The 25,352-nt window shown below is 36.9% G+C and overlaps 2 protein-coding genes across 2 annotated transcripts in view; both read left to right on the top strand.

The window, feature by feature from the left end:
* Positions 1-25,352, top strand: part of LOC120338237 (uncharacterized) — a 57,155-nt gene that overhangs the window by 3,637 nt on the left and 28,166 nt on the right. The gene's annotated exons all lie outside the window — the stretch shown is intronic.
* Positions 4,266-7,689, top strand: LOC120337117 (uncharacterized). Its single transcript, XM_078117094.1, has 5 exons — positions 4,266-4,416; positions 4,641-4,774; positions 5,779-5,852; positions 5,991-6,059; positions 7,463-7,689. Exons 1-5 carry the CDS (start codon positions 4,306-4,308, stop codon positions 7,687-7,689), a joined length of 615 nt encoding a protein of 204 aa, XP_077973220.1. The 5' UTR covers positions 4,266-4,305.

Below are 25,352 nucleotides of genomic sequence, written 5' to 3'. Positions count from 1 at the left end.
TACCACCATCCACTATGCTGCTGTATTATGACTTACAAACGGAGTCCTGTCTTGTATTTCTTAGTCAGACCGCAGAATGCATTAGAAGGGCCTCACGTTAGCTAAAATCCAGGGAAAAATTTTTTTTTTTCATATAAAATGTCCGAGTTAAGATTACGATATAGGAAAAAACCTACTTATAAAATATAATGTATCACATCATAACAAGAAACATTTCGCGTTATGAGTTTCTGTGAATTCGCTACGCAAATATGTGAGACATTGCTGGAGGCATTTGAGACAGTGAAATAGCGAAATGCGAAAACAAGTAGCATACCCAGCTCCAAATTCATCTGTAGCAGCATTAAATCCTGCGGAAGATTTTGTGATGTTGTACACTCGGACACATGTTACATCAGCAGCCACAGGGTCGTTAGTTTGCACTCCGAGATACCATACTGTGTCTGTCAGCTGTGAGAATAACATTGAAAAATTTTTGGAATTTTCATTTTTGCTGAAACCTTGTTCATATCTATTTATAAATGTTTATTCTATATATATATATATACGTCGATTGGATAATAATTCGTCACTTATATAATATATATATATATTAAAAACTATGAGGTATAGAAATAAAAAAGCGAACTCTACCGTTCCAGATAAAAGGGAGGAAGAATAATATTTATACCTTGTCAAGAACTTCTTGTGGGCAGTGAGCATTTCTATGTAAAGGCCAAGGAAACCGAACCATTTAAGGACACATCAAATCTCAAGAAACAATGCTCAATATTATTGGTGAATCAATTTTGATTCGGGAATCCAATACTACTAAAATTAAAACCAAACTCTGAAAAAATTTGGATATACGTCGTGAAGTATAAAAAATTGAGGAACATTTGATAGGTAATGTTAAATATGATACGTCTAGTTGGGAACTGATTTTTGGGTTAGGCTGTACTACAACTCGAATGTCTTGATTTTCCCGTTATGTAACAGTTGCTGTAAAACAAGTATGTGTCTGTAATTTGCCATTCACATAATACATATTTGCTTAAAATGATACAATTAAATGAATTAACGCAAACTTTAATTTCGTTCTGATCTTGTACTAAAAGTAACAAATGATATTTCAAATGAAACGCATGTTGATATGCTGTCGAGTCCGAGAATAATATCTTCATTCACAGGCTCCACTCCACTCATCCAAGCAGAAAAATTGCTGTGGAAACATGATGACTCAACCAAGCGGAAGCTAAAACTGAAATGTCAGTCCCGAATCATTTATTAATATTTTCTGTTTGCCTCGTTGATTGTAGCGTAGGCGAGACATATCCAAATACAAATTTTTGTGGATGAGGCACGATGACAAAATGTTAATCAAATGTATGAATTGAATATGTGGATATTAAAAATCCTACAGTATCTTAGTATTGTCAAGTTGGGTCTTGGCCTTATTTAACAGGATTGTAATATTCGACATGTGTTAAATTTGTTATAATCGTTGAAACTTCCAAATTAAGACACTGTACAATTATTATGTGTCTCTTACTCAATCCTTTTAGATTCGGTTCTAAGTGAAAAATTCAGAATGTTAAGTCAAAATATAATGTATTTCGAACTTTATACGTATGGAAGTTTTCACGTACAATCTCTTGATCACTAGACAAAAACAAAAACGAGCACGCCAGAAGCGAAACGTTTTTTAATAAATGTCTGCATAAGCTTTTCTTTTGTTGTTACTGTCAGTCAAATCTGACAATTATCTACCAATAAGACTCCCGCCATCATTTTGCCGTAGGCCTACTGTATTTAATGACATATGTTTCGCTTATATAATGAAAGGAAAATTTTGTTTCTGAAAGGCGAAATGTCGGTCGGGACAGAAATATTTTTTTTCTCGATTCTGATACTTTTAATTTTCAATAAATTCTAATTTGTGATGTTAAGTATCATATCATTGAGTCGAGGGCTATTTATTAATGACCATTATCACGTCAAGAATTGACAGTCATAGAGCAATATTATTTTTATTTATAATTTTCCAGATTAGTCATCAACCTTGCAACTCAATAAAAGTGACGAGGTGATATTAAACTATGTGTGAGGAGGGAACTATGTGATCTGGAAAAACAATGACGTCACATATTACCCAGTTGGTAATAGACATGCGTTGTGTTGTGAGCATGATTCTTAACGACAAATTTTGTGGGTATAGCCCAGATTTTATATATAGCCTTAATTATTGCATATACCTCACATCTATTTATTTTCTACAACATGGTTCTTTTCCTATATTTTATATTTGTTTAAAGGATATTCTCTTATTGGCATTCATTTTGTGACAAAACAACGGTTTTTAGATGAATGTAGGAGAAATAAAAATGAAATTGTACATATACGCACGAAACATAAACAAGAAGGCAATTCTTAATTATATGGAAAAAGCAGGAAATTATCCTATTTTCACAATTACTTGAACATTTATTGTCCAGATTAGCGATATCCAACCCGTGGACCGCCGAACGAATTCAGGTTGCCGGCGAGAACCTTCAATCTCTCAACTTCAATCAACTGATTACAAACAAATTTAAGGGTAAACCTGTATTTCAGATAAAAACCGTCCTTCTTACTATCGTGACGTGATATCACACAAAAATTACGCAAACGAAGCATAAGCTTGATTCTACAGAAACAAGGGTTCGGTATGGAGCCACGAAATTTGGCTGTTAAAAAATTGGGAAGAATTATATTTTTTATTTTCAAGTAAACGGCAGGGCCGTTCGCCTGATATTTCACAAATCTTTTTCTAAGTCTTGTAATTTGAAAATACATTTCAAGATAGATTTACGAATAGAGCGCCGGCGAGCGCCAAGCTACTGTCGCGGAAATTGCTTGCTCAGCCACTGTCAGTATTTGACATGATAAAGGACATTAATGAATAGCCTCCGACCCTATATATCATACCCAACATCACAAATTCAAAAGGCGTTTCGAGTCTGGCATGCTCGTTTTTGTTTTTGTCTAACTCAAGAGATTGTACGTGAAAACATTCATACATATAAAGTTCGAAATACATCATATTTTGACTTAACATTCTGAATTTTTCACTCAGAAACGAATCTAAAAGGATTGAGTAAAAGACGCATAATAATTGTACAGTGTCGTATTTTGGAAATTTCAACGATTATAACAAATTTAACACATGTAACGCCATTAAGCTAAAACGTGAAGCAATAATATACTAAAGTTAAAATAAATTCATAAATTTGATTAACTTTTTGTCATAGTGTCTTGGACTCACCTACAACAATTTGTATTTGGATATGTCTCACCTGCGCTGCAATCAACGAGGCAAATAGAAAATAAAAATAAATGATTCGGGGCTGACATTTCAGTTCGTTCGCTTGATTAAGTCTTGAGTAAACAGGTATTTTTTCGAAATCAACACAATTGAACTGTAAAATATTCAATTGCATTAAAATTATAGCCGCATTCAAATACACATGTTAAAATATAAAGATAATGGGACTGATTTGATCTTCAAGTTCAAGTTTGAATTGGGTTCGTGGAAGAAAAAGTGAGTTTGCTTGCATCTTTGTCCTTTATTATTCTATTTATGATAAAGTGCTCTCTCAATTTTTTCAACATCAGCGGTTACGCTACTTTTTCTTCGAGTCAAATTTTAAAAAGACACTTTGTGTTTTATCCGTTCTTTATAATTGTAATAAGCGTTCATGTGCTTCGTAATATAGGGAATGCCGATCGATTTATCAAAAACAAAGGTTTTGTTTATTCTGTCAATTAAATACGCCAGGTGTATGTATAAAAAAACACAAGAGTCTATAACATGTCGCATCCATTCGTTTCCACTGCATTTTTTCTGCTTGCAAAGTGAAGCTTGGAATGAAGATTTTATCCTCAGGCAAAGCCCTAACAACATAGAGATTTTCAAGATTTCATTCAAATTATCATTTGTTAGTTTTAGTTCAAGATCAGAACAAAGTTAGGTTTTGCCAATAATTCATTTAGTTGCATAATTTTAAGCAAATATGTAGGACGGGAATAGCAAATTGAAGAAAACGCAAAGCGAGACAAATACGTGCTTTACAGCACCTGTTACATAACGGATTCGTTGAGAATGAATAGAACGAGGTAAATCAAGACCTTCGGGATGTGATACAGCCAGACGATTTGATTCCCAATTAGACGTATCATATTAACGTTACTCGATTTTGTATACTTTAACTTATTTTCACTTTTTTTTTATTGGATTTAATTTCAGTAGTATTAGATTGCTGAATTAAAATTGATTCAGCGATAATAATGGGTATTGTTTGCTTTACATTCGCTGTGTTTCTATATGGATCAGTTTCCTTGGCATTTACAGAGAAATGCTCACTGCCCATACCACAAGAAGATCCTGACATTTCGAAGGTATAAATTTACCAATACCCTCACTTATATCTGGAACTATAGAGTTCGCATTTCCTATTTCTATATCTCATCATTTTACACATATTATCAAATAATTAACGAACTATTATGAAATCGACGTACGTAATATATATATATGAGTAGAATAAATATTTATAAATAGATATGAACAAAGTTTCAGCACAAAATAAAAATTCTAAAATTTTTCAATGTTATTCTCACAGATGACAGACACAGTATGGTATCTCGAAGTGCAAACTAACGACCCTGTGGCTGCTGATGTAACATGTGTCCGAGTGTACAACATCACAAAATCTTCCGCAGGATTTAATGCTTCTACAGATGAATTTGGTGCTGGGTATGCTACTTGTTTTTACTTTTCGCTAAATCATTGTCTCAAATGGCTCCAGCAACGTCTCACATATTTATTCATTCACGGAAACTCATACCGTGATATGTATCTTATTTTGATGTGATACCTTATATTTTATGGGTATGTTTTAACTAGTCTCAACTCGCACATTTTATATGAGAAAAATGTTTATTTTGCTGTATTTTTACTCGTTTTTTGTTGGTTGTACCAACCTGTGCATTCAGTAGTCAAGATTGACGAATGGCCTACCAAATACATAGCCAATTCGTTGATAGTTTCGTTCTGATTTGAAAATGATGATTCTCGCTATATGTAAATAACACAATAAAATCATAAACCGTTTTGCATGCATCGATCAGACTCAATTTGACTAACAAATGTTAAATGGTTTATTCAAATGTAGCACTATGATGCTGAATTATAACTCAGAAACGGAGCGAGTGATCCAAATATTTTTTTCTATAGTTTTGGCAAAAATGAGATTAATTCTGGCAGTTTGAATGTGCGCAATTTTATGAACGTTTGCGCTGCATGAAAATGGTTCAATTTTGGGGCATGTTGCTAAATTTACCAACATCAAACGAGATCGACCATTCGATACGAGGAGATCGACAGGTCGGTAGCGATCGACGTGTTGGCCATCTCAGGTATACACCATTTAAAATTTGTTAGCGCTTCTAGACAACAAACGATACATATGTGGTTAGTGTATCATAATTTCATCTGAGTCAAATTGAGTCTGATTGATGCACAACCAACTAACAAACAACTAGAAGTACAGGAAAAAATAATTTTCACAGATAAATTGTGCGAGTTACGGTTAAATAAAACAATGATTCAGTTTCCTCTAAAATTTTAAAATAAACAATTAGATTTTATATGAAAATATTATTACTTTTCAGACAACATTATCGTTCAAATTTAAAATTTACCTGTCTGCTGTCAAACCTTGGCCTTTGTCCTCGAATCAAACAATATTTATATTTTAGGTCTGACAGAACCGATTTTATCAGCCACTTTACACGTCAAAGACTGGGCGTTTATCACGAAAATAATGAAGACGGTATGTATGACTTATATTATGGTTAGTTGCATGTCTCCAGAGTAATCTGTTTATACTTTTGATCTTCTATCTTCCAACATCAAATTAATTTGTATCTATTCTCAGTATACAACTGACTGTAGTACGATTATATTTCAGAACCATCTTTAGAAGCCGCACACGAGCACACTTTAGAAGGAAAATTTAATGCCGAAGCGCGTAAAATGGGTATGTTCGTGTTTGGCATACCAGATGTTGATGGAAAATACCAAATGTAGCTCTTAAATTTAGCACAAATTAACGTACGTGTTTTTCTGCTGGATAAAGCATAGTAATAACCATTCTATTTCTCTCTTGAAAATTATTATTGAACACATCAGTGTACATAACGATTGTTTCAATATTATGTTGTTGTTGCTATTATTATTATTCTCTCTCGTCATGATGAAATCGCTTTTCTCTTCGAATACTGGACCAATTGCTTTGAAATTTTCAGTGGTTAAAGTTTGATTTTTTTTGCCAGAAGGCTATTACTTTTACTTATTTTAAAAATTTTTGTGGACTTCAAGAGATTCGTTTTTTATGTGTCAGAATAAAAAAATAGCGACACCTTGTGACGTGTCCATATATTTGAGCACAGCTCTCTTGTTCCAATTTGAAATCGTTACTATATTTTAATTTTCAACTTCAGTGCTATTTAAGAACAAGGATTTATGCATTTTATTTCGCATTTTAGCAGAACGGAACATACTAGGCGTGATCCAGGACTTCTGAGTCAACAGACGCTCTTTCCTACTTAATTTTTTCAGTGCGGCGTGATCGTGTATTGAATATTGAACTTTGTTTACAAATTTATCAAATAATACGTTAAAATTATTCACTCCTATTTGCGGGAGAAAAATTCCACCGCTAAATACAGTTTGAGTTTCATTTAAAAAAAATTCGTAATTGTAATACTTCAAGTCTCTCTTCGTGTCAGTCTCAGGAGGTGTATGTTGCAAGTCGGTTTGGCAGAATATAGAAAGGTATTCAGTCAAACTATCGACTAACACAATTACCTACCTTCATTCAAACCATCGGAGCGTGACGGCTGCTGCGAAAGACTATTCCTATTTTCACTAAAGCACATTTTTAAAGATCTGGAGAGATACTCAAAGGCTACGGGACACAAAGTGTATCCGAAAAAAATTGAGATCTCATGTACCACACATTCAACCAAAATCTTATCAAAGTCAACACCATATGCAAGATTTGGGGGAAACAAAATATAAAAATACTTGGAGTCTACTTTGGCCGTGGGTCAACTAAACTTACATGGGCGAAAAATTGCACAAAAATTAGGCAAATTCCCAATCGCACCAAACCGAGGATGTTATTCTGGAGAGGCAGACTCACTGTCTTATATAACAGATTCAAATTAAAAACGTATGATCTTTGTCGTGATGGAAATTATTGTCCAATGAGGCTGGATTGTAAACTTTGTACGAACCACGAAGACACAACAAAACACATATTCTTTAAATGCTCAAAATATTCTGAAATTCACGGAAGAACTCAAGCAAACTCTGGAAAGATCAGCGTTAAAAACGTAGATGTACCCCCACAATCAATCTTTGACAATTCGTATGCAGGTGTAAACGATTTAGCAATCCTGAGAATGTACAGTATACTCAAGTTGGAAACCATCACACTCAAACATAACTTGGATAGGCACAACAGATACATGGACCAAAAAGATATATCTTCAATACTTTCAAAATTCAAAAACTGGATTTTCATGTTCAGAGTTCAATATGGTCCGACAGATATGTACAATCCATCCAAAAAATGGGAAGAGGTGTTGAACTTAGATGGATGAAATGCAAAATGAACGACATTATGTGGCTGAAATGCAGGATGCGCGACCTGGACTTTACTCGTCAATCTATCTCACCACAAATAGTAAGTGAATTTCATCTTAGTACTGCCCGATACGTAAGTATCACTGTATTAGAGTTTTGTGCCTGGTCCGACATAAGTCGCTTGTATGGACATCGAATAGTTTTGACAACTGTCTATGTACGGTTTTGATCGGCCGACATATTTATTCCTTTCAAAATTTGGTGATTTTTTAAAAAATATAAGCAATTCCATCTTAAATGGTGGATATGATGTAAGGCAGAATACCAAATCAATTTGGTATACATGATCCCTTTTCTGTAAAGGAGAATGAGTCTTATATCTCCGCCGGCATTACCGGGCATTGGGCTGGATTCAGGTAATGTTATCCTGATCCATTATAATAAAAAAAGAGACTCTAGTGTTATGCTTAAGAAGCGCTTTTGTCGCTAGCTGTTTTGCATTCTGCAAGTGGCTAAGAACTTCGGATCGTGCAATAAATTTCTAGAAATCATGAATTACTTACACGTTTAATTATTTTATAATCACTATATACTTTAAAATGTTTTGCAGCTCTTAAAGTAAAAATTACGCTATAAATAAAGAACACTTTGCCTCGGAATTGATGAACTTTTATCCGTTTTATGGCGACAAATAAAATATTGACTTCAAACTTTTAAATGAGGGCAAAATACATATTTTTAAAATGGAACCATATATTTGTATATCCTTTGTTGAATGATGATGCATCCTAAAATAAAACACACTTTCGAAAGCACAAGGAAAAACTTTTAGTGCGTTATAACATACACAAAATAAGCAAAAAAGATATTTCGACCCGAAAGAATCTTCGACTCAGTCACGCGAAAGAAATTTGTACATACACCTATCGGAGTTGGATGAAAAAAATGCAGTAGTACCACAATAAAACATGTGACAGCAATACTCTATAATAATTCCGAGTCAATGACATTCAAAGGAGTTTAATCCTAGAGAAGGATATGACAGAACATCCGTTGAAAAACCATGCCCAACCATGGAAGATAAGAAGTATTCTGGGGTGTAACAGACGGCAATAGACTACAATAATATATGAAATATTTTTAAACATTATTAGACTAAACTCCAGTCACGTAGTATGTGATACAATTGGCAATCACTCGCAATATGGAAACCAACATATATATACCGTGTTTCCCCGAAAATAAGCCCTAGTGTTATTAGGAAGAGAATTGAAATAAGACACTGTCTTATTTTGGGGGAAACACGGTAGTACTGTATCACAACTGTCAGTATGGGTATTGCTCTGATAAAATGATATTATCCAAGCTAATATTGGCTGATTACAGGATTGCCTCCAGTTATTGCTGTACCTACATGAACTTGACCATTTAATAGAGCAAAGCCTACATTGTAAACTTGCTGTTAATTGATCAATCTAAAATGAACTGGGAAATGTAGTAAACAATTTCATACTACTAAGTCAAATTAGGCTGGGTATTCTATGCTCAGCACCCTGGCACAAATCCAAATTGATTTAAGAGAGTAACCTGCAAGTCAACAAGTGCTGAATTGAATTCACACATAATTCTCAAAATAATCATTCAATTAGGTAATGCTTACATATTTGAATTTCAAAATTAATTTAAAAGCATCAAATGGTAAATTCCCAACTCAATGGACTATATTTAGTATACGAATTTAGCCCTGCAATTGCACCAATGCCCAAAATTGAATAAACTTTATGGTGATAAGGTTGCAACAAAAACTAGAATGGGAATGTGATCAGGATTGCTCACATACTCAGTTCCTCTTTTCAATTGTCCATGCTAACAAAATCCTTCAAAAACTACACCAAAACACAAGGCGGATGCTGGTTTCCTTAGCTTCAAGATATATCAAATCCATGACGTGTCCCGTGCAATCAGTGTCCCGAGCGTTAAAATGCAACATATAGCAGTAATATCAAATAATAGCATTCAAAAAAAAATAAAAGGGTCGTCACTTTACCCCACTCTTCTATATGGAACATTATGAAAGAATGTTTTCATTTCAATTAAAAAATATGAAACACGAGTACACTTCAATTACAACAAAATTATTTACACAAATTCTTTAAAATATGCAAGTTGTCTACGCTCCCGCTTAGACATTCGTAATTGTTCTTCTAGATCGAGAAACTCGTACCAAGGTATTATCTCCCCACCAGACGTAGTTTGTGACACAATTGGCGATCACTCGCAATATGAAAATCAACAAACAGTGTTTTCCCCCGAAAATAAGACTGTAAATGATGGCTTAGCCGTCATTTTATTTATTGCCCTTTGTCGCCTCGTTGTGGTACTTTAGCTTGTTGCGCAAGTTTGTCTCGTGGTTGCGCCATTTTCAGGATTCTGTTGAACAGACTGACAGGGTTTTGTGCTTCTCTGATTTGTCTAATATATTCATCTTTATTCATGCATTAAGATTGTTTAAATATTAAATGGAAATATCTGCTTGTTTGTAATATTATTTGCCGAAAAATGGGTAAGTCATATTTTGTGTTAAGAAATTTAGGAATTCAGTTTGCACATCTCGCTGGGTGTTGCTACTTGATTTATTTATAAATTTCATTGCAAATGCTGAAATGCACGTTAGTATTTTACAATAAGTACGGTAACCACTGTCTGGACAAGTTATTGTCTGCTCTTTATTCATAAGTTATTCTGCTTTCTTTAACATGTAATCAAGTACCGGTATAATGTATATATCATGCCAATGTCTCGGGTATTTTTAGATCATTACTGTTGTGTTTTGGTTATAAGTTAAACTCTTATTTTAATTGCACACTTCATCAGTTCATTGAGACACTATTTTGGAACGCTTCATAACATCTATTTCATTCTGTCATTTTTGAACACGATTTGGAAGTAACATCAAAACATTGTGTTGGACAGTTTCTTGGGGTATCCAGGTTTCAGTGAGTGCAGGAGTGAGTTAAACGACGGTTATACACGGCGGAACATACGACTGCGAGTCTGTGACAAAAGAATTGAATAAGATAAGACTGTACTGCTGTAAGACTCGTAGCATCGTGAACAGCGGCCGTAATAAAGACCTACCCCGAAAATAAACCCTAGTGTTATTTTTAGGAAGAGAATTGAAATGAGACACTGTCAACTGCTGCGTAAAGTTTGTTCTTCTGGATCGAGAAACTCGTACGCGTCTCAACGCCTGGATTCCGTTGTATCTCATGGGTGTGATTTGAGAGAAATCTTCGGACTGTGAAAGGACCCTGCCAAGGAAAAACCAGCTTCTTTTTGAGTGGATAGTAATACCATACAATGTATTCCCCTTCAAACTTATGAGGTTCCACATGATATTTCCCTTTTGTCGCAATGCAGTTTGATTCAAGTTCTGGCCCATACAAAAGACTCCTCGGTGACTGCTTTAAATCATTCAACATACTCGGTATAACAGAAATGTGGTGGTGTCTGTGTCGGCGTCCATACATAACGTCGATAGGGAGGTCAATCTCCGTCCCCAACAAAAGACGATTAGGTGTAAATTGTGTGCTCTCATGTACTGTAGTCATGTAATTCATGCACAGATATGGCGTCGTATACGTCTTGACAATACCATACAATTCGCACATCTCAGTGGACAACAGAGATTCAAAATCTCGAATAATTCGAGGAACTCCAAATCTTGCGAAGAACGGGCGGACTAGCACACAAGCTGTAACCTCTGCATTCTGATTGGAAAGTGGATAACACTCTACCCACTTGGTAACACAGGAAGGTATTCATTCCCATTATTGGTACGTGGGAGTGGTCCCTAGAAATCATAACGACACGTTCTTTAGGAGAGCCGCAGAGTAGTTGTCGTATATCCCCTTGTTTGCGTCCATTCGTCATCTTAGCCGCAGCACAAGGTTTGCAAAATCGACACCAGAGCAAAATATCTCTTTTAAAACCAGGCCAATAGAAACAAGCACAAACAATTTTAAATGTTCTGATAGACCCTAAATGACCCTTCAGGGGGTACGGGCACTGTGTAAATGCTGAAAAATTTCTCGGCTCAATGCCAATGCTCATTGAGATAGATAACGCTTAGTCTTTAGAGATTCATGCTCAAAGTCCTGTGGCTGCGGTTTATAATGTTTATAATGAGAACGGCTCTGCCAGGCAACAACTGCAGAAACATGTAACATGTTTTTTCCCCTTTGCAGTTGTGATAATACAGCACCCGTCCCAGTGCCTTTCGCGTCGGTGTCCCTAATAAACCCCCCTTGAACCAACGGAAAAGCCAGAATAAGAACGGACGTCAAAAGACGCCTAATGATTCTAAATGCTTTCTGGCAGTCGTCAGTTCACTCATATCCCCCGTTCTTTCGAGTCAAACGAACCAAAGGCGATGCTGTGGTGGCATAACCAGGCACGAAACGCCATAATAGTTGGCAGTTCCTGAGAAACTTCTAACATGTGATACTCCTTGAAGCGTTTCTCATTCGACTATTGCTGCTACATTGTGATGATAATCACAGCGAACTCCTTCGGAAGAAATTTCGTATTCAAGGTAGGTAACTAATCGACAAAACGCCTGGCATCCATGATCTGTGAGCTAAAACATCATCCAATCAATTTGAACAACCTTTCCCGATTATAACGCCCAACACTCGGTCCATCATCTGCTCCAAAGTTACAGGCGCATTAGACAGACCAAATAACATGACTACAAATTGGTAGTGTCCCTTCTCAAGGAAACCGAAAGCAGTTTTCCCTCTGTCAAACGGATCGACTTCTATCTGTCAGTACCCACTAGCCAAGTCAATGGATGAGAACCGGCCTGGTCCGCCAAAGGACTCCACGATCTATACCAGTAGTCGGCAACCTTTTTTAGGTGACGGACCGGTGAAAGCCTAACCAAAATTTTGGCGGACCACCTTTATACAAACGAACTAAGCTTATGTAGTAAATTAGACGCGTTAGAAAATATATGTTGATATTATCTCAAAAAACAGGGGTACCGTTGATGCTATTTAATGCGATATCTGTATTTATTTGTTTGTCCATTAACTCAGAGTTTCCCAAACTTTTTGGGCCGCGGACCCCTATTTGTGGATATTATTTTTTACGGACCCCCATCCTATACCAATTTATGTGCGTAATCAGGGAGGGAGGATAATGTTCCATTCAGAATTATAACACAACAACACAAACGACATTGATGTGACGCATCAATTTCTGACAAGCAAACTCGTAGGCCCAACTATACGACAATGAACTAATTTAATTTTGTATTCTTGGATAGTCTCTCACAATTAACTTAATTGGGTTTCACGCCTCTTTTCTGCATAAGGGGCTCAAATGACCTTGTCAAAGTCGCACAAGTTCTTGACTGGTGATAACTCAATAACGTATACAATCAATTATTACCGACGACGTAGCGCTAGGACAGAGATCTACCTCACAGACGCTCAAAGCAACGATCGTCTACATTCACAGCAACATTTTCACTCCCATTGTTGAAGTCTCATAACAATTACAATTTGCGATTGCTTTAACTTACGACTTTATCTCGTTTATGAATGTCTAAGTAACAGTGGATATACGTTAAATGTATATATTTCAGACTCTCAATACCACTGCGAACCCCCGTGTAGTCGTCACGGACTGGCAGGGGTCCGCGGACCCCAGTTTGAGGAAACCCTGCGATTACCTGTTCCCAGTTTGGAGATATGGTCGACAATCGAGAGTGATACCGTAAATATATACTACTACGTGATACACGTATCGTGTTTCTTACGCCCACCCGATTTCGGTATTTCGTTTTTGTAGTTGTAAATATCGGTAAACCCGACCCACATAAGAAGGTAACACTGTCTGTGAAGCTTCTCTTGCAATGTATGAGTATTTATCTAAGAGTATCGACCAAAAGACTACGAAGATATATATCGCAAATACGCTTTTCAACTCATTATCATTCGAAATTTTAATCGCGGAGATTCGTTGTTGTTAGATTGTAGAGGTGTTTTGTGACACTGTCCGTTTTTGTAATCTTTCTGCGGACCGGTAGTAATTATTCCGCGGACCGGAGATGGGCCGCGGCCCGGTGGTTGACGACCACTGATCTATCCCACAATCTCCACCATCTATACGTGGTAAAGGGTAAGCATCCATGTAGGCAATTGAATTAATTAAATGAGATCGCAGAACTGCCGTACGATGCGCAATTTTTAATTTTAATGATGACATCACACAAAACTTTGTAGAGTGAAAACGAATCCAATATAGATGACAAATTTTTTTTAAATAAATAAAAGTTATAGCCTAATTCTAGCGGCAACAACAATCTTTTACTAATAAAGCAATCGGTTAATTAATTGAGAAAAGAGCGATTTTTCAAAGCAACAATACCAATAACAAGAAGACGATCCATAGGTCTATTTCGTGTCCAATATGTATACTAATTGATGGCCAAATTATAATAATTCTACATGATCTTTAAAGAAAGTTCGCAAACCTACAAACATATATAGAGCGTTATTATGATACTTTGAAGAGGAAAAAAGGGAATATCCTGAAGTCTGAATCGTCTAACCAACTCGTAAAATTTCATTAAAACTGAGGCAATAAAAATTACCGTTGTACCCTCTTTTCCCGTTACCCTAAGCACGTATTTATATTGTCTAATCATGCAGGGTTTCCCAAACTGGGGTCCACGGAACCCCGGGGGTCCGTGACAACTGCAGTGGGAGTCCGCAACGATATGAAAAAAGTCTGATCGATATTTAATGATTGATTTCCATTAAAGAGAAATTGCATATATACGAACGAATATCCATTACTGTCCGAAAAGGCAATTAAAATCCTCTTGCAACGACCTACATTACTGAGGCAGCATTTTCACTCTTATGAATATGATGACAAAACACAGATCAAAATTTGCCGTCCTATCTATAGGTTTACTTGCCACAAATTGCTATGAGAATTGAAAAATTGTGCAGTAAATGGCAACCTAATTCATCACATTAATGTCGTTTGTGTTGTGTTGTAAATGAAACATTATCTTTACTCGTTGGTAAGGCACTGAAATTGATACGACAAAGCGTGGGGTCCGTCATCAGATCGGCGATTGGCAAGGATATAAATGTACACTAAAACCTCTTTAATGACAATGCAATATTAGTATTTCTCTACTCTTTTTTGTCTGGTATGCTCTTTTAGGGCCGCGGTATAAGATAAGATAATACTAAATATAGGAATTGGGAATGTTGGCTTCTTCAGTCATAACGATAAATATCGTTTTGCTGCTGCAAGTTCTCCAGAAGGCGATATATTCATGAATTACTTCATGTTTGACTGACAAATATTTGATATGATCAGTTTACCGCGATAAATCTGCATCAATCTTTTCACTATTGATTAGAAACTAATTAGGTTCATGCCAAATCAGTTTCTGTTGGAAAATCGCCGATGCGCGGTAAGTCAATGGGGCATATTATGGACGAGTTTGGACATCGATAGTACGTAAAACGGTCGCGGTTTGTTGCTTTTGAGAGTAAAGTCACCTTCACTCAGACAAAAGATTTTTTGAAACGACAGCATATTGAGATCGTAAATTTTTAAGAATGCAGCGCGAACACGGACTTCGTAAGCGAGGGAAGCCAAGTAAATCATCTTTACCAGATGTAAGGTCAGGGTTGTCTAATACATATGAGAATTTGGGGGCTTGCCGATTGCTTCTGAAGGTAGTGGTTGGATTTGTTATATTGATCGGAATTCTCTTATGCTTTGCCTATGCTATTTCTCCAATTACTGCTGTTTCCATCAGCGGTATACACGATATACGACAATTTGAATGGGCACAGGTTGAAAATAAAGATCTGCAACGTGGGATAAGAATTCTATCCGAACTGATTGGACCTGAATCAATCGCTATAGACGAACATGATAATCTGTATACTACAGTCAGTGATGGACGGGTCGTTAAAATAGTAAACCCCGGTAAACATGATCAATCAGTTATCGACTTAACGGAATCGTTCGACTATGCCAAAGAAAGCAAACGGAGTAAGATACGTCCTCTCGGTATTCGCCTGCATGGTTCGAAGCTATATTTCGCAGATGCTTACCAGGGGGTAATCATGATCGATTTGAAATCTGGAAGTCATGAGGTCATTGTGCGCTATGATGATGTCAAACCGTCGTTAGTCTTTCCAGACGACTTGACCATAACATCGGACGGTAAAACAATATATTTCACTGATATGAGCTTGAAGTGGGCTTACGAGGAAATCGCTCTCTTCGCCCTTGAAGGTGAATGCAGTGGAAGACTTTTCAAAGTGGATGTGTTGACAAAACGCACGGAACTAGTGCGTGATAACTTGTGTCATTCTAATGGTATCGAGTTGGACCGCGCTGAAAACCATGCTATTGTCGCGGAGCACAGTCGTCGCCGTCTTGCAGTAATAAGTCTTGAATCAGGAAAGCTCGTGCGGAATATTTTACTACCTGGTGGACCAGACAACATTCGTAGAAGGCAGAATGGTGGGTATTGGGTGTCGATACCTTATTTACCTGAACCAGGTCATTTCACTACATGGCATCCCGTGATTCGTAACATTCTCGCAACCGTTCTAGGCGAACTCGGAATTCTGAGTTGGGTGAACTTAAACCAAGGAATAGCAGTGAAGTTGAATGATGACTTAGAGATCGTAAGAATCCATTATGATACGGAAGGAAGACTGTCTAAGGCAATTACAGAAATATCTGAACTTAGTGATGGAAGACTTGCTGTGGGATCTTTTATAATAAACGGAATCGCATTGGTAGATCCTATATCTTCTAAATGATATATTGCTTCAGTGCGATTGGTATTGTTATGCTAATAAAAAATTTGTCTATTTTACATCAAAACAATGCATTTCTTCAAACGTAGCCTACACGTAAAATAATATAGGGCGTAATATATCCTATATCTTCTAAATGATATATTGCTTCAGTGCGATTGTTATTGTTATGCTAATAAAAAATTTGTCTATTTTACATCAAAACAATGCATTTCTTCAAACGTAGCCTACACGTAAAATAATATAGGGCGTACTGCCCAAAAACAAAAGGTGACTTGGAATTTTGCCGAAACGGCGACTGGGTATTAAATATAATTGTTGAATAAACAAGAGAGCAATGCTCAAGTATATAGACACAAAGGACAGCACGAAGTGGTATCAAATGTTTTGCTTTACCGGCATCCTAATTGTAAACAAAAATATTTAGTTTATCAAAAGACGCCCTATTTCGATTTTGACCTTTGAAATAAATAAAAGTACATACAAAGGCCCCGGTCCGCGAACCACTACCCCAACCCCAACCTAAATATCACCAAAACAAATTATTCCTCGTTTTGACTTCCGTGCCTGATAAGCCATGACTCGAAGGGGGCTCCCGAAGTATGCGAAACAAGATGGCGGACATCTACTAGGTTAGGGTTAGGCCATAATTTTAGGTATAAATACTACGGGAGGCTCTTGGCTAGTCTTCGAACTGATAATAGGACTAAAATAAGGAAAATTGGAAAAAAATTATCGCCTAAACCTAACCTGTTACCCATGTTACGCCCCGATGTCCGCCATCTTGGTTCGCATACTTCGGGAGCACCACTCGAAGTCTTGTCCTTCCAATACGGATTTTTTTTAAAAAACCCAAACTGATAAAAACTCGATTTTTGGAAACTCGACATGTTTCATCAATACCCTACAAGAAAGAAGAGAGTCATATGTCATGATTACATTGTAAAAATTTCAATAAAAAACTGAGGAATCAACCTCGACCTGGAATGAAGAAAAATGTATGTGGGGCACAGACGAAACAATTTGTAGCACAGCAAATTGCAACTTCGGCATAATAAGGTGAAGGATTTTTGGTTATTTCTTCTTCACGTTTTCCTTCGGCGATTTCCGCAAAGATTTTTTTGGTAACAATTAAAAAATACTTCTAGAGTCTAGTCCCGACCAGTGGTTCTCAAACTTTTTTAGCCCCAGAGCCAAATTTCAAACCTCAAAGTTATGAAGTGCGCACACAAACAATGCAAGGTAAAATAGCAACACACCTTTTAAGCGCATAATACCAAGTCATCGTAACAACAACACACGAAACAACTAGGGCTGGGCAAAATATTCGAATAACGAATCGAATAGTAAAATATTCGAATGGCATTTTACTATTTGAATATCCGGTACCACGTGACCTGCGACGCTCTGCTTGGACACCGAACTCGCGCAATCAATCGGGAATTGTGCGAGATTTCGCAAGAGCGCTCGCTATCTGAAAAAAACGACAAATTTGAAAAGTCGTTGTCCTTGCGTTATGGTGTTATATGCTTATCTTTGCACCTAACGTATCGTTTCAAATCTATATTTTGCAAAAAAACGTAACGACCGTTCCGTGAATTTAGAAGCGTCAAACTAGATTAGGTATTTGAAATAAATTTACCAGATTTTAAACTCGGCATGCTTGGTGACATGTCATTAGCCATTTCTTGCATGACCCGAACTTAAAGTTGATTAAAATTAAATGTTAAAATGACTTTCCGGCGTTTCATTATAAACAAAAGTCATTTAAGGTTCTTAGAAAACTCTAATTATATAAATAGCCTGGATTTAAAAATGGCCAGTCAAAGTTTTTCGAAAGCTGGTATTAGTTACTTAAAAAACACTCATTAAGTTGTAACCAGATAAGAAATGCCATGTCCTACTTCCTTTAAAGCACTTTGTATTAGCACTTTAGTGATTTCTTCCATCCTTGGCCAAATAATGTTTCGAATATGTAAACATTTTACTCGACTATGCATGACCGTTGAGACAAGAGTAGAACGTAAAATCAATTGTGAATTTCGTTGAAACAATTCACACTGACTCGTTCACAAATTGTTGCGTCTATTATCATCGAAAATGATTACAATTGTTAAAATTTGAAGCATTTGGGCTGAAATAATTAAGACATGACATAATCAAAATCAATAATTGAAGTGCTGAATTTGCTAGTTCCGTAAATGAAATTGCTTCATTGCCGACTTTTCAATGTTTCTATTAATTCTCAAATGGAGTATCGACCTCCGACGTTCTGGATCCCTGTTATGAATAAAAAAATATTCATTATTCGACTATTCGGTATTCGTTAAAAATATTCGAATTATTGGATTCGAAAAAAAAATTGATTTTGCCGACCCTAGACTAACAGCTATTTAATTTGGCTTTGATTTCTAATAAGTTTGTCAAAGCGGGTCGTAATCGTGGAGGATGCAAGGTGCAGTAGCTGCTTGAGATGATCGCCAGATATTTCGGGACTATTTTCGATTACTGAAACAAAATTAAAATACTTTTGAAATTAAAATAATCATTGAGTTATTTGATTTATACATAACATTCGGAAATGCGACAAAAACTGAAAGTCCACGAAAGCAAGCCAATAATTACATCCATGTCTAAAATCTTTTCAAGTGAAAAAGATTGAAAAGGGTGTTGAGAGCCACATGCGTTTAAATAATGCGCATATGTTTGAATAAATAAAACGCATGCGAAACTTAAATTGTCACTATCTTTTTTTGTCCAGGTTTGGATGTGATCTTTGTGTAAGCTTCGATTATTTGTGTCGCTCCGATTCATTACAAACGAAACCGCAAAGAAGATAATGATATACGTGCTTGAAATCTATTGACTCGTTGCAGCGTTACAAAATGCAAAACAAATACAAAGACATTATTGGACATTATTTTAACATTTAATTTTAATCAACTTTAAGTTCGGGTCATGCAAGAAATGGCTAATGACATGTCACCAAGCATGCCGAGTTTAAAATCTGGTAAATTTATTTCAAATACCTAATCTAGTTTGACGCTTCTAAATTCACGGAACGGTCGTTACGTTTTTTTGCAAAATATAGATTTGAAACGATACGTTAGGTGCAAAGATAAGCATATAACACCATAACGCAAGGACAACGACTTTTCAAATTTGTCGTTTTTTTCAGATAGCGAGCGCTCTTGCGAAATCTCGCACAATTCCCGATTGATTGCGCGAGTTCGGTGTCCAAGCAGAGCGTCGCAGGTCACGTGGTACCGGATATTCAAATAGTAAAATGCCATTCGAATATTTTACTATTCGATTCGTTATTCGAATATTTTGCCCAGCCCTAGTTGTTTCGTGTGTTGTTGTTACGATGACTTGGTATTATGCGCTTAAAAGGTGTGTTGCTATTTTACCTTGCATTGTTTGTGTGCGCACTTCATAACTTTGAGGTTTGAAATTTGGCTCTGGGGCTAAAAAAGTTTGAGAACCACTGGTCGGGACTAGACTCTAGAAGTATTTTTTAATTGTTACCAAAAAAATCTTTGCGGAAATCGCCGAAGGAAAACGTGAAGAAGAAATAACCAAAAATCCTTCACCTTATTATGCCGAAGTTGCAATTTGCTGTGCTACAAATTGTTTCGTCTGTGCCCCACATACATTTTTCTTCATTCCAGGTCGAGGTTGATTCCTCAGTTTTTTATTGAAATTTTTACAATGTAATCATGACATATGACTCTCTTCTTTCTTGTAGGGTATTGATGAAACATGTCGAGTTTCCAAAAATCGAGTTTTTATCAGTTTGGGTTTTTTAAAAAAAATCCGTATTGGAAGGACAAGACTTCGAGTGGTGCTCCCGAAGTATGCGAACCAAGATGGCGGACATCGGGGCGTAACATGGGTAACAGGTTAGGTTTAGGCGATAATTTTTTTCCAATTTTCCTTATTTTAGTCCTATTATCAGTTCGAAGACTAGCCAAGAGCCTCCCGTAGTATTTATACCTAAAATTATGGCCTAACCCTAACCTAGTAGATGTCCGCCATCTTGTTTCGCATACTTCGGGAGCCCCCTTCGAGTCATGGCTTATCAGGCACGGAAGTCAAAACGAGGAATAATTTGTTTTGGTGATATTTAGGTTGGGGTTGGGGTAGTGGTTCGCGGACCGGGGCCTTTGTATGTACTTTTATTTATTTCAAAGGTCAAAATCGAAATAGGGCGTCTTTTGATAAACTAAATATTTTTGTTTACAATTAGGATGCCGGTAAAGCAAAACATTTGATACCACTTCGTGCTGTCCTTTGTGTCTATATACTTGAGCATTGCTCTCTTGTTTATTCAACAATTATATTTAATACCCAGTCGCCGTTTCGGCAAAATTCCAAGTCACCTTTTGTTTTTGGGCAGTACGCCCTATATTATTTTACGTGTAGGCTACGTTTGAAGAAATGCATTGTTTTGATGTAAAATAGACAAATTTTTTATTAGCATAACAATAACAATCGCACTGAAGCAATATATCATTTAGAAGATATAGGATATATTACGCCCTATATTATTTTACGTGTAGGCTACGTTTGAAGAAATGCATTGTTTTGATGTAAAATAGACAAATTTTTTATTAGCATAACAATACCAATCGCACTGAAGCAATATATCATTTAGAAGATATAGGATCTACCAATGCGATTCCGTTTATTATAAAAGATCCCACAGCAAGTCTTCCATCACTAAGTTCAGATATTTCTGTAATTGCCTTAGACAGTCTTCCTTCCGTATCATAATGGATTCTTACGATCTCTAAGTCATCATTCAACTTCACTGCTATTCCTTGGTTTAAGTTCACCCAACTCAGAATTCCGAGTTCGCCTAGAACGGTTGCGAGAATGTTACGAATCACGGGATGCCATGTAGTGAAATGACCTGGTTCAGGTAAATAAGGTATCGACACCCAATACCCACCATTCTGCCTTCTACGAATGTTGTCTGGTCCACCAGGTAGTAAAATATTCCGCACGAGCTTTCCTGATTCAAGACTTATTACTGCAAGACGGCGACGACTGTGCTCCGCGACAATAGCATGGTTTTCAGCGCGGTCCAACTCGATACCATTAGAATGACACAAGTTATCACGCACTAGTTCCGTGCGTTTTGTCAACACATCCACTTTGAAAAGTCTTCCACTGCATTCACCTTCAAGGGCGAAGAGAGCGATTTCCTCGTAAGCCCACTTCAAGCTCATATCAGTGAAATATATTGTTTTACCGTCCGATGTTATGGTCAAGTCGTCTGGAAAGACTAACGACGGTTTGACATCATCATAGCGCACAATGACCTCATGACTTCCAGATTTCAAATCGATCATGATTACCCCCTGGTAAGCATCTGCGAAATATAGCTTCGAACCATGCAGGCGAATACCGAGAGGACGTATCTTACTCCGTTTGCTTTCTTTGGCATAGTCGAACGATTCCGTTAAGTCGATAACTGATTGATCATGTTTACCGGGGTTTACTATTTTAACGACCCGTCCATCACTGACTGTAGTATACAGATTATCATGTTCGTCTATAGCGATTGATTCAGGTCCAATCAGTTCGGATAGAATTCTTATCCCACGTTGCAGATCTTTATTTTCAACCTGTGCCCATTCAAATTGTCGTATATCGTGTATACCGCTGATGGAAACAGCAGTAATTGGAGAAATAGCATAGGCAAAGCATAAGAGAATTCCGATCAATATAACAAATCCAACCACTACCTTCAGAAGCAATCGGCAAGCCCCCAAATTCTCATATGTATTAGACAACCCTGACCTTACATCTGGTAAAGATGATTTACTTGGCTTCCCTCGCTTACGAAGTCCGTGTTCGCGCTGCATTCTTAAAAATTTACGATCTCAATATGCTGTCGTTTCAAAAAATCTTTTGTCTGAGTGAAGGTGACTTTACTCTCAAAAGCAACAAACCGCGACCGTTTTACGTACTATCGATGTCCAAACTCGTCCATAATATGCCCCATTGACTTACCGCGCATCGGCGATTTTCCAACAGAAACTGATTTGGCATGAACCTAATTAGTTTCTAATCAATAGTGAAAAGATTGATGCAGATTTATCGCGGTAAACTGATCATATCAAATATTTGTCAGTCAAACATGAAGTAATTCATGAATATATCGCCTTCTGGAGAACTTGCAGCAGCAAAACGATATTTATCGTTATGACTGAAGAAGCCAACATTCCCAATTCCTATATTTAGTATTATCTTATCTTATACCGCGGCCCTAAAAGAGCATACCAGACAAAAAAGAGTAGAGAAATACTAATATTGCATTGTCATTAAAGAGGTTTTAGTGTACATTTATATCCTTGCCAATCGCCGATCTGATGACGGACCCCACGCTTTGTCGTATCAATTTCAGTGCCTTACCAACGAGTAAAGATAATGTTTCATTTACAACACAACACAAACGACATTAATGTGATGAATTAGGTTGCCATTTACTGCACAATTTTTCAATTCTCATAGCAATTTGTGGCAAGTAAACCTATAGATAGGACGGCAAATTTTGATCTGTGTTTTGTCATCATATTCATAAGAGTGAAAATGCTGCCTCAGTAATGTAGGTCGTTGCAAGAGGATTTTAATTGCCTTTTCGGACAGTAATGGATATTCGTTCGTATATATGCAATTTCTCTTTAATGGAAATCAATCATTAAATATCGATCAGACTTTTTTCATATCGTTGCGGACTCCCACTGCAGTTGTCACGGACCCCCGGGGTTCCGTGGACCCCAGTTTGGGAAACCCTGCATGATTAGACAATATAAATACGTGCTTAGGGTAACGGGAAAAGAGGGTACAACGGTAATTTTTATTGCCTCAGTTTTAATGAAATTTTACGAGTTGGTTAGACGATTCAGACTTCAGGATATTCCCTTTTTTCCTCTTCAAAGTATCATAATAACGCTCTATATATGTTTGTAGGTTTGCGAACTTTCTTTAAAGATCATGTAGAATTATTATAATTTGGCCATCAATTAGTATACATATTGGACACGAAATAGACCTATGGATCGTCTTCTTGTTATTGGTATTGTTGCTTTGAAAAATCGCTCTTTTCTCAATTAATTAACCGATTGCTTTATTAGTAAAAGATTGTTGTTGCCGCTAGAATTAGGCTATAACTTTTATTTATTTAAAAAAAATTTGTCATCTATATTGGATTCGTTTTCACTCTACAAAGTTTTGTGTGATGTCATCATTAAAATTAAAAATTGCGCATCGTACGGCAGTTCTGCGATCTCATTTAATTAATTCAATTGCCTACATGGATGCTTACCCTTTACCACGTATAGATGGTGGAGATTGTGGGATAGATCAGTGGTCGTCAACCACCGGGCCGCGGCCCATCTCCGGTCCGCGGAATAATTACTACCGGTCCGCAGAAAGATTACAAAAACGGACAGTGTCACAAAACACCTCTACAATCTAACAACAACGAATCTCCGCGATTAAAATTTCGAATGATAATGAGTTGAAAAGCGTATTTGCGATATATATCTTCGTAGTCTTTTGGTCGATACTCTTAGATAAATACTCATACATTGCAAGAGAAGCTTCACAGACAGTGTTACCTTCTTATGTGGGTCGGGTTTACCGATATTTACAACTACAAAAACGAAATACCGAAATCGGGTGGGCGTAAGAAACACGATACGTGTATCACGTAGTAGTATATATTTACGGTATCACTCTCGATTGTCGACCATATCTCCAAACTGGGAACAGGTAATCGCAGGGTTTCCTCAAACTGGGGTCCGCGGACCCCTGCCAGTCCGTGACGACTACACGGGGGTTCGCAGTGGTATTGAGAGTCTGAAATATATACATTTAACGTATATCCACTGTTACTTAGACATTCATAAACGAGATAAAGTCGTAAGTTAAAGCAATCGCAAATTGTAATTGTTATGAGACTTCAACAATGGGAGTGAAAATGTTGCTGTGAATGTAGACGATCGTTGCTTTGAGCGTCTGTGAGGTAGATCTCTGTCCTAGCGCTACGTCGTCGGTAATAATTGATTGTATACGTTATTGAGTTATCACCAGTCAAGAACTTGTGCGACTTTGACAAGGTCATTTGAGCCCCTTATGCAGAAAAGAGGCGTGAAACCCAATTAAGTTAATTGTGAGAGACTATCCAAGAATACAAAATTAAATTAGTTCATTGTCGTATAGTTGGGCCTACGAGTTTGCTTGTCAGAAATTGATGCGTCACATCAATGTCGTTTGTGTTGTTGTGTTATAATTCTGAATGGAACATTATCCTCCCTCCCTGATTACGCACATAAATTGGTATAGGATGGGGGTCCGTAAAAAATAATATCCACAAATAGGGGTCCGCGGCCCAAAAAGTTTGGGAAACTCTGAGTTAATGGACAAACAAATAAATACAGATATCGCATTAAATAGCATCAACGGTACCCCTGTTTTTTGAGATAATATCAACATATATTTTCTAACGCGTCTAATTTACTACATAAGCTTAGTTCGTTTGTATAAAGGTGGTCCGCCAAAATTTTGGTTAGGCTTTCACCGGTCCGTCACCTAAAAAAGGTTGCCGACTACTGGTATAGATCGTGGAGTCCTTTGGCGGACCAGGCCGGTTCTCATCCATTGACTTGGCTAGTGGGTACTGACAGATAGAAGTCGATCCGTTTGACAGAGGGAAAACTGCTTTCGGTTTCCTTGAGAAGGGACACTACCAATTTGTAGTCATGTTATTTGGTCTGTCTAATGCGCCTGTAACTTTG

The sequence above is a fragment of the Styela clava genome, chromosome 10, assembly GCF_964204865.1.
Source record: "Styela clava chromosome 10, kaStyClav1.hap1.2, whole genome shotgun sequence".
NCBI classification, from domain to species: Eukaryota; Metazoa; Chordata; class Ascidiacea; order Stolidobranchia; family Styelidae; genus Styela; species Styela clava.
The sequence above is the reverse complement of the archived record's forward strand: the minus strand, read 5'-3'. Positions and strand labels throughout refer to the sequence as shown.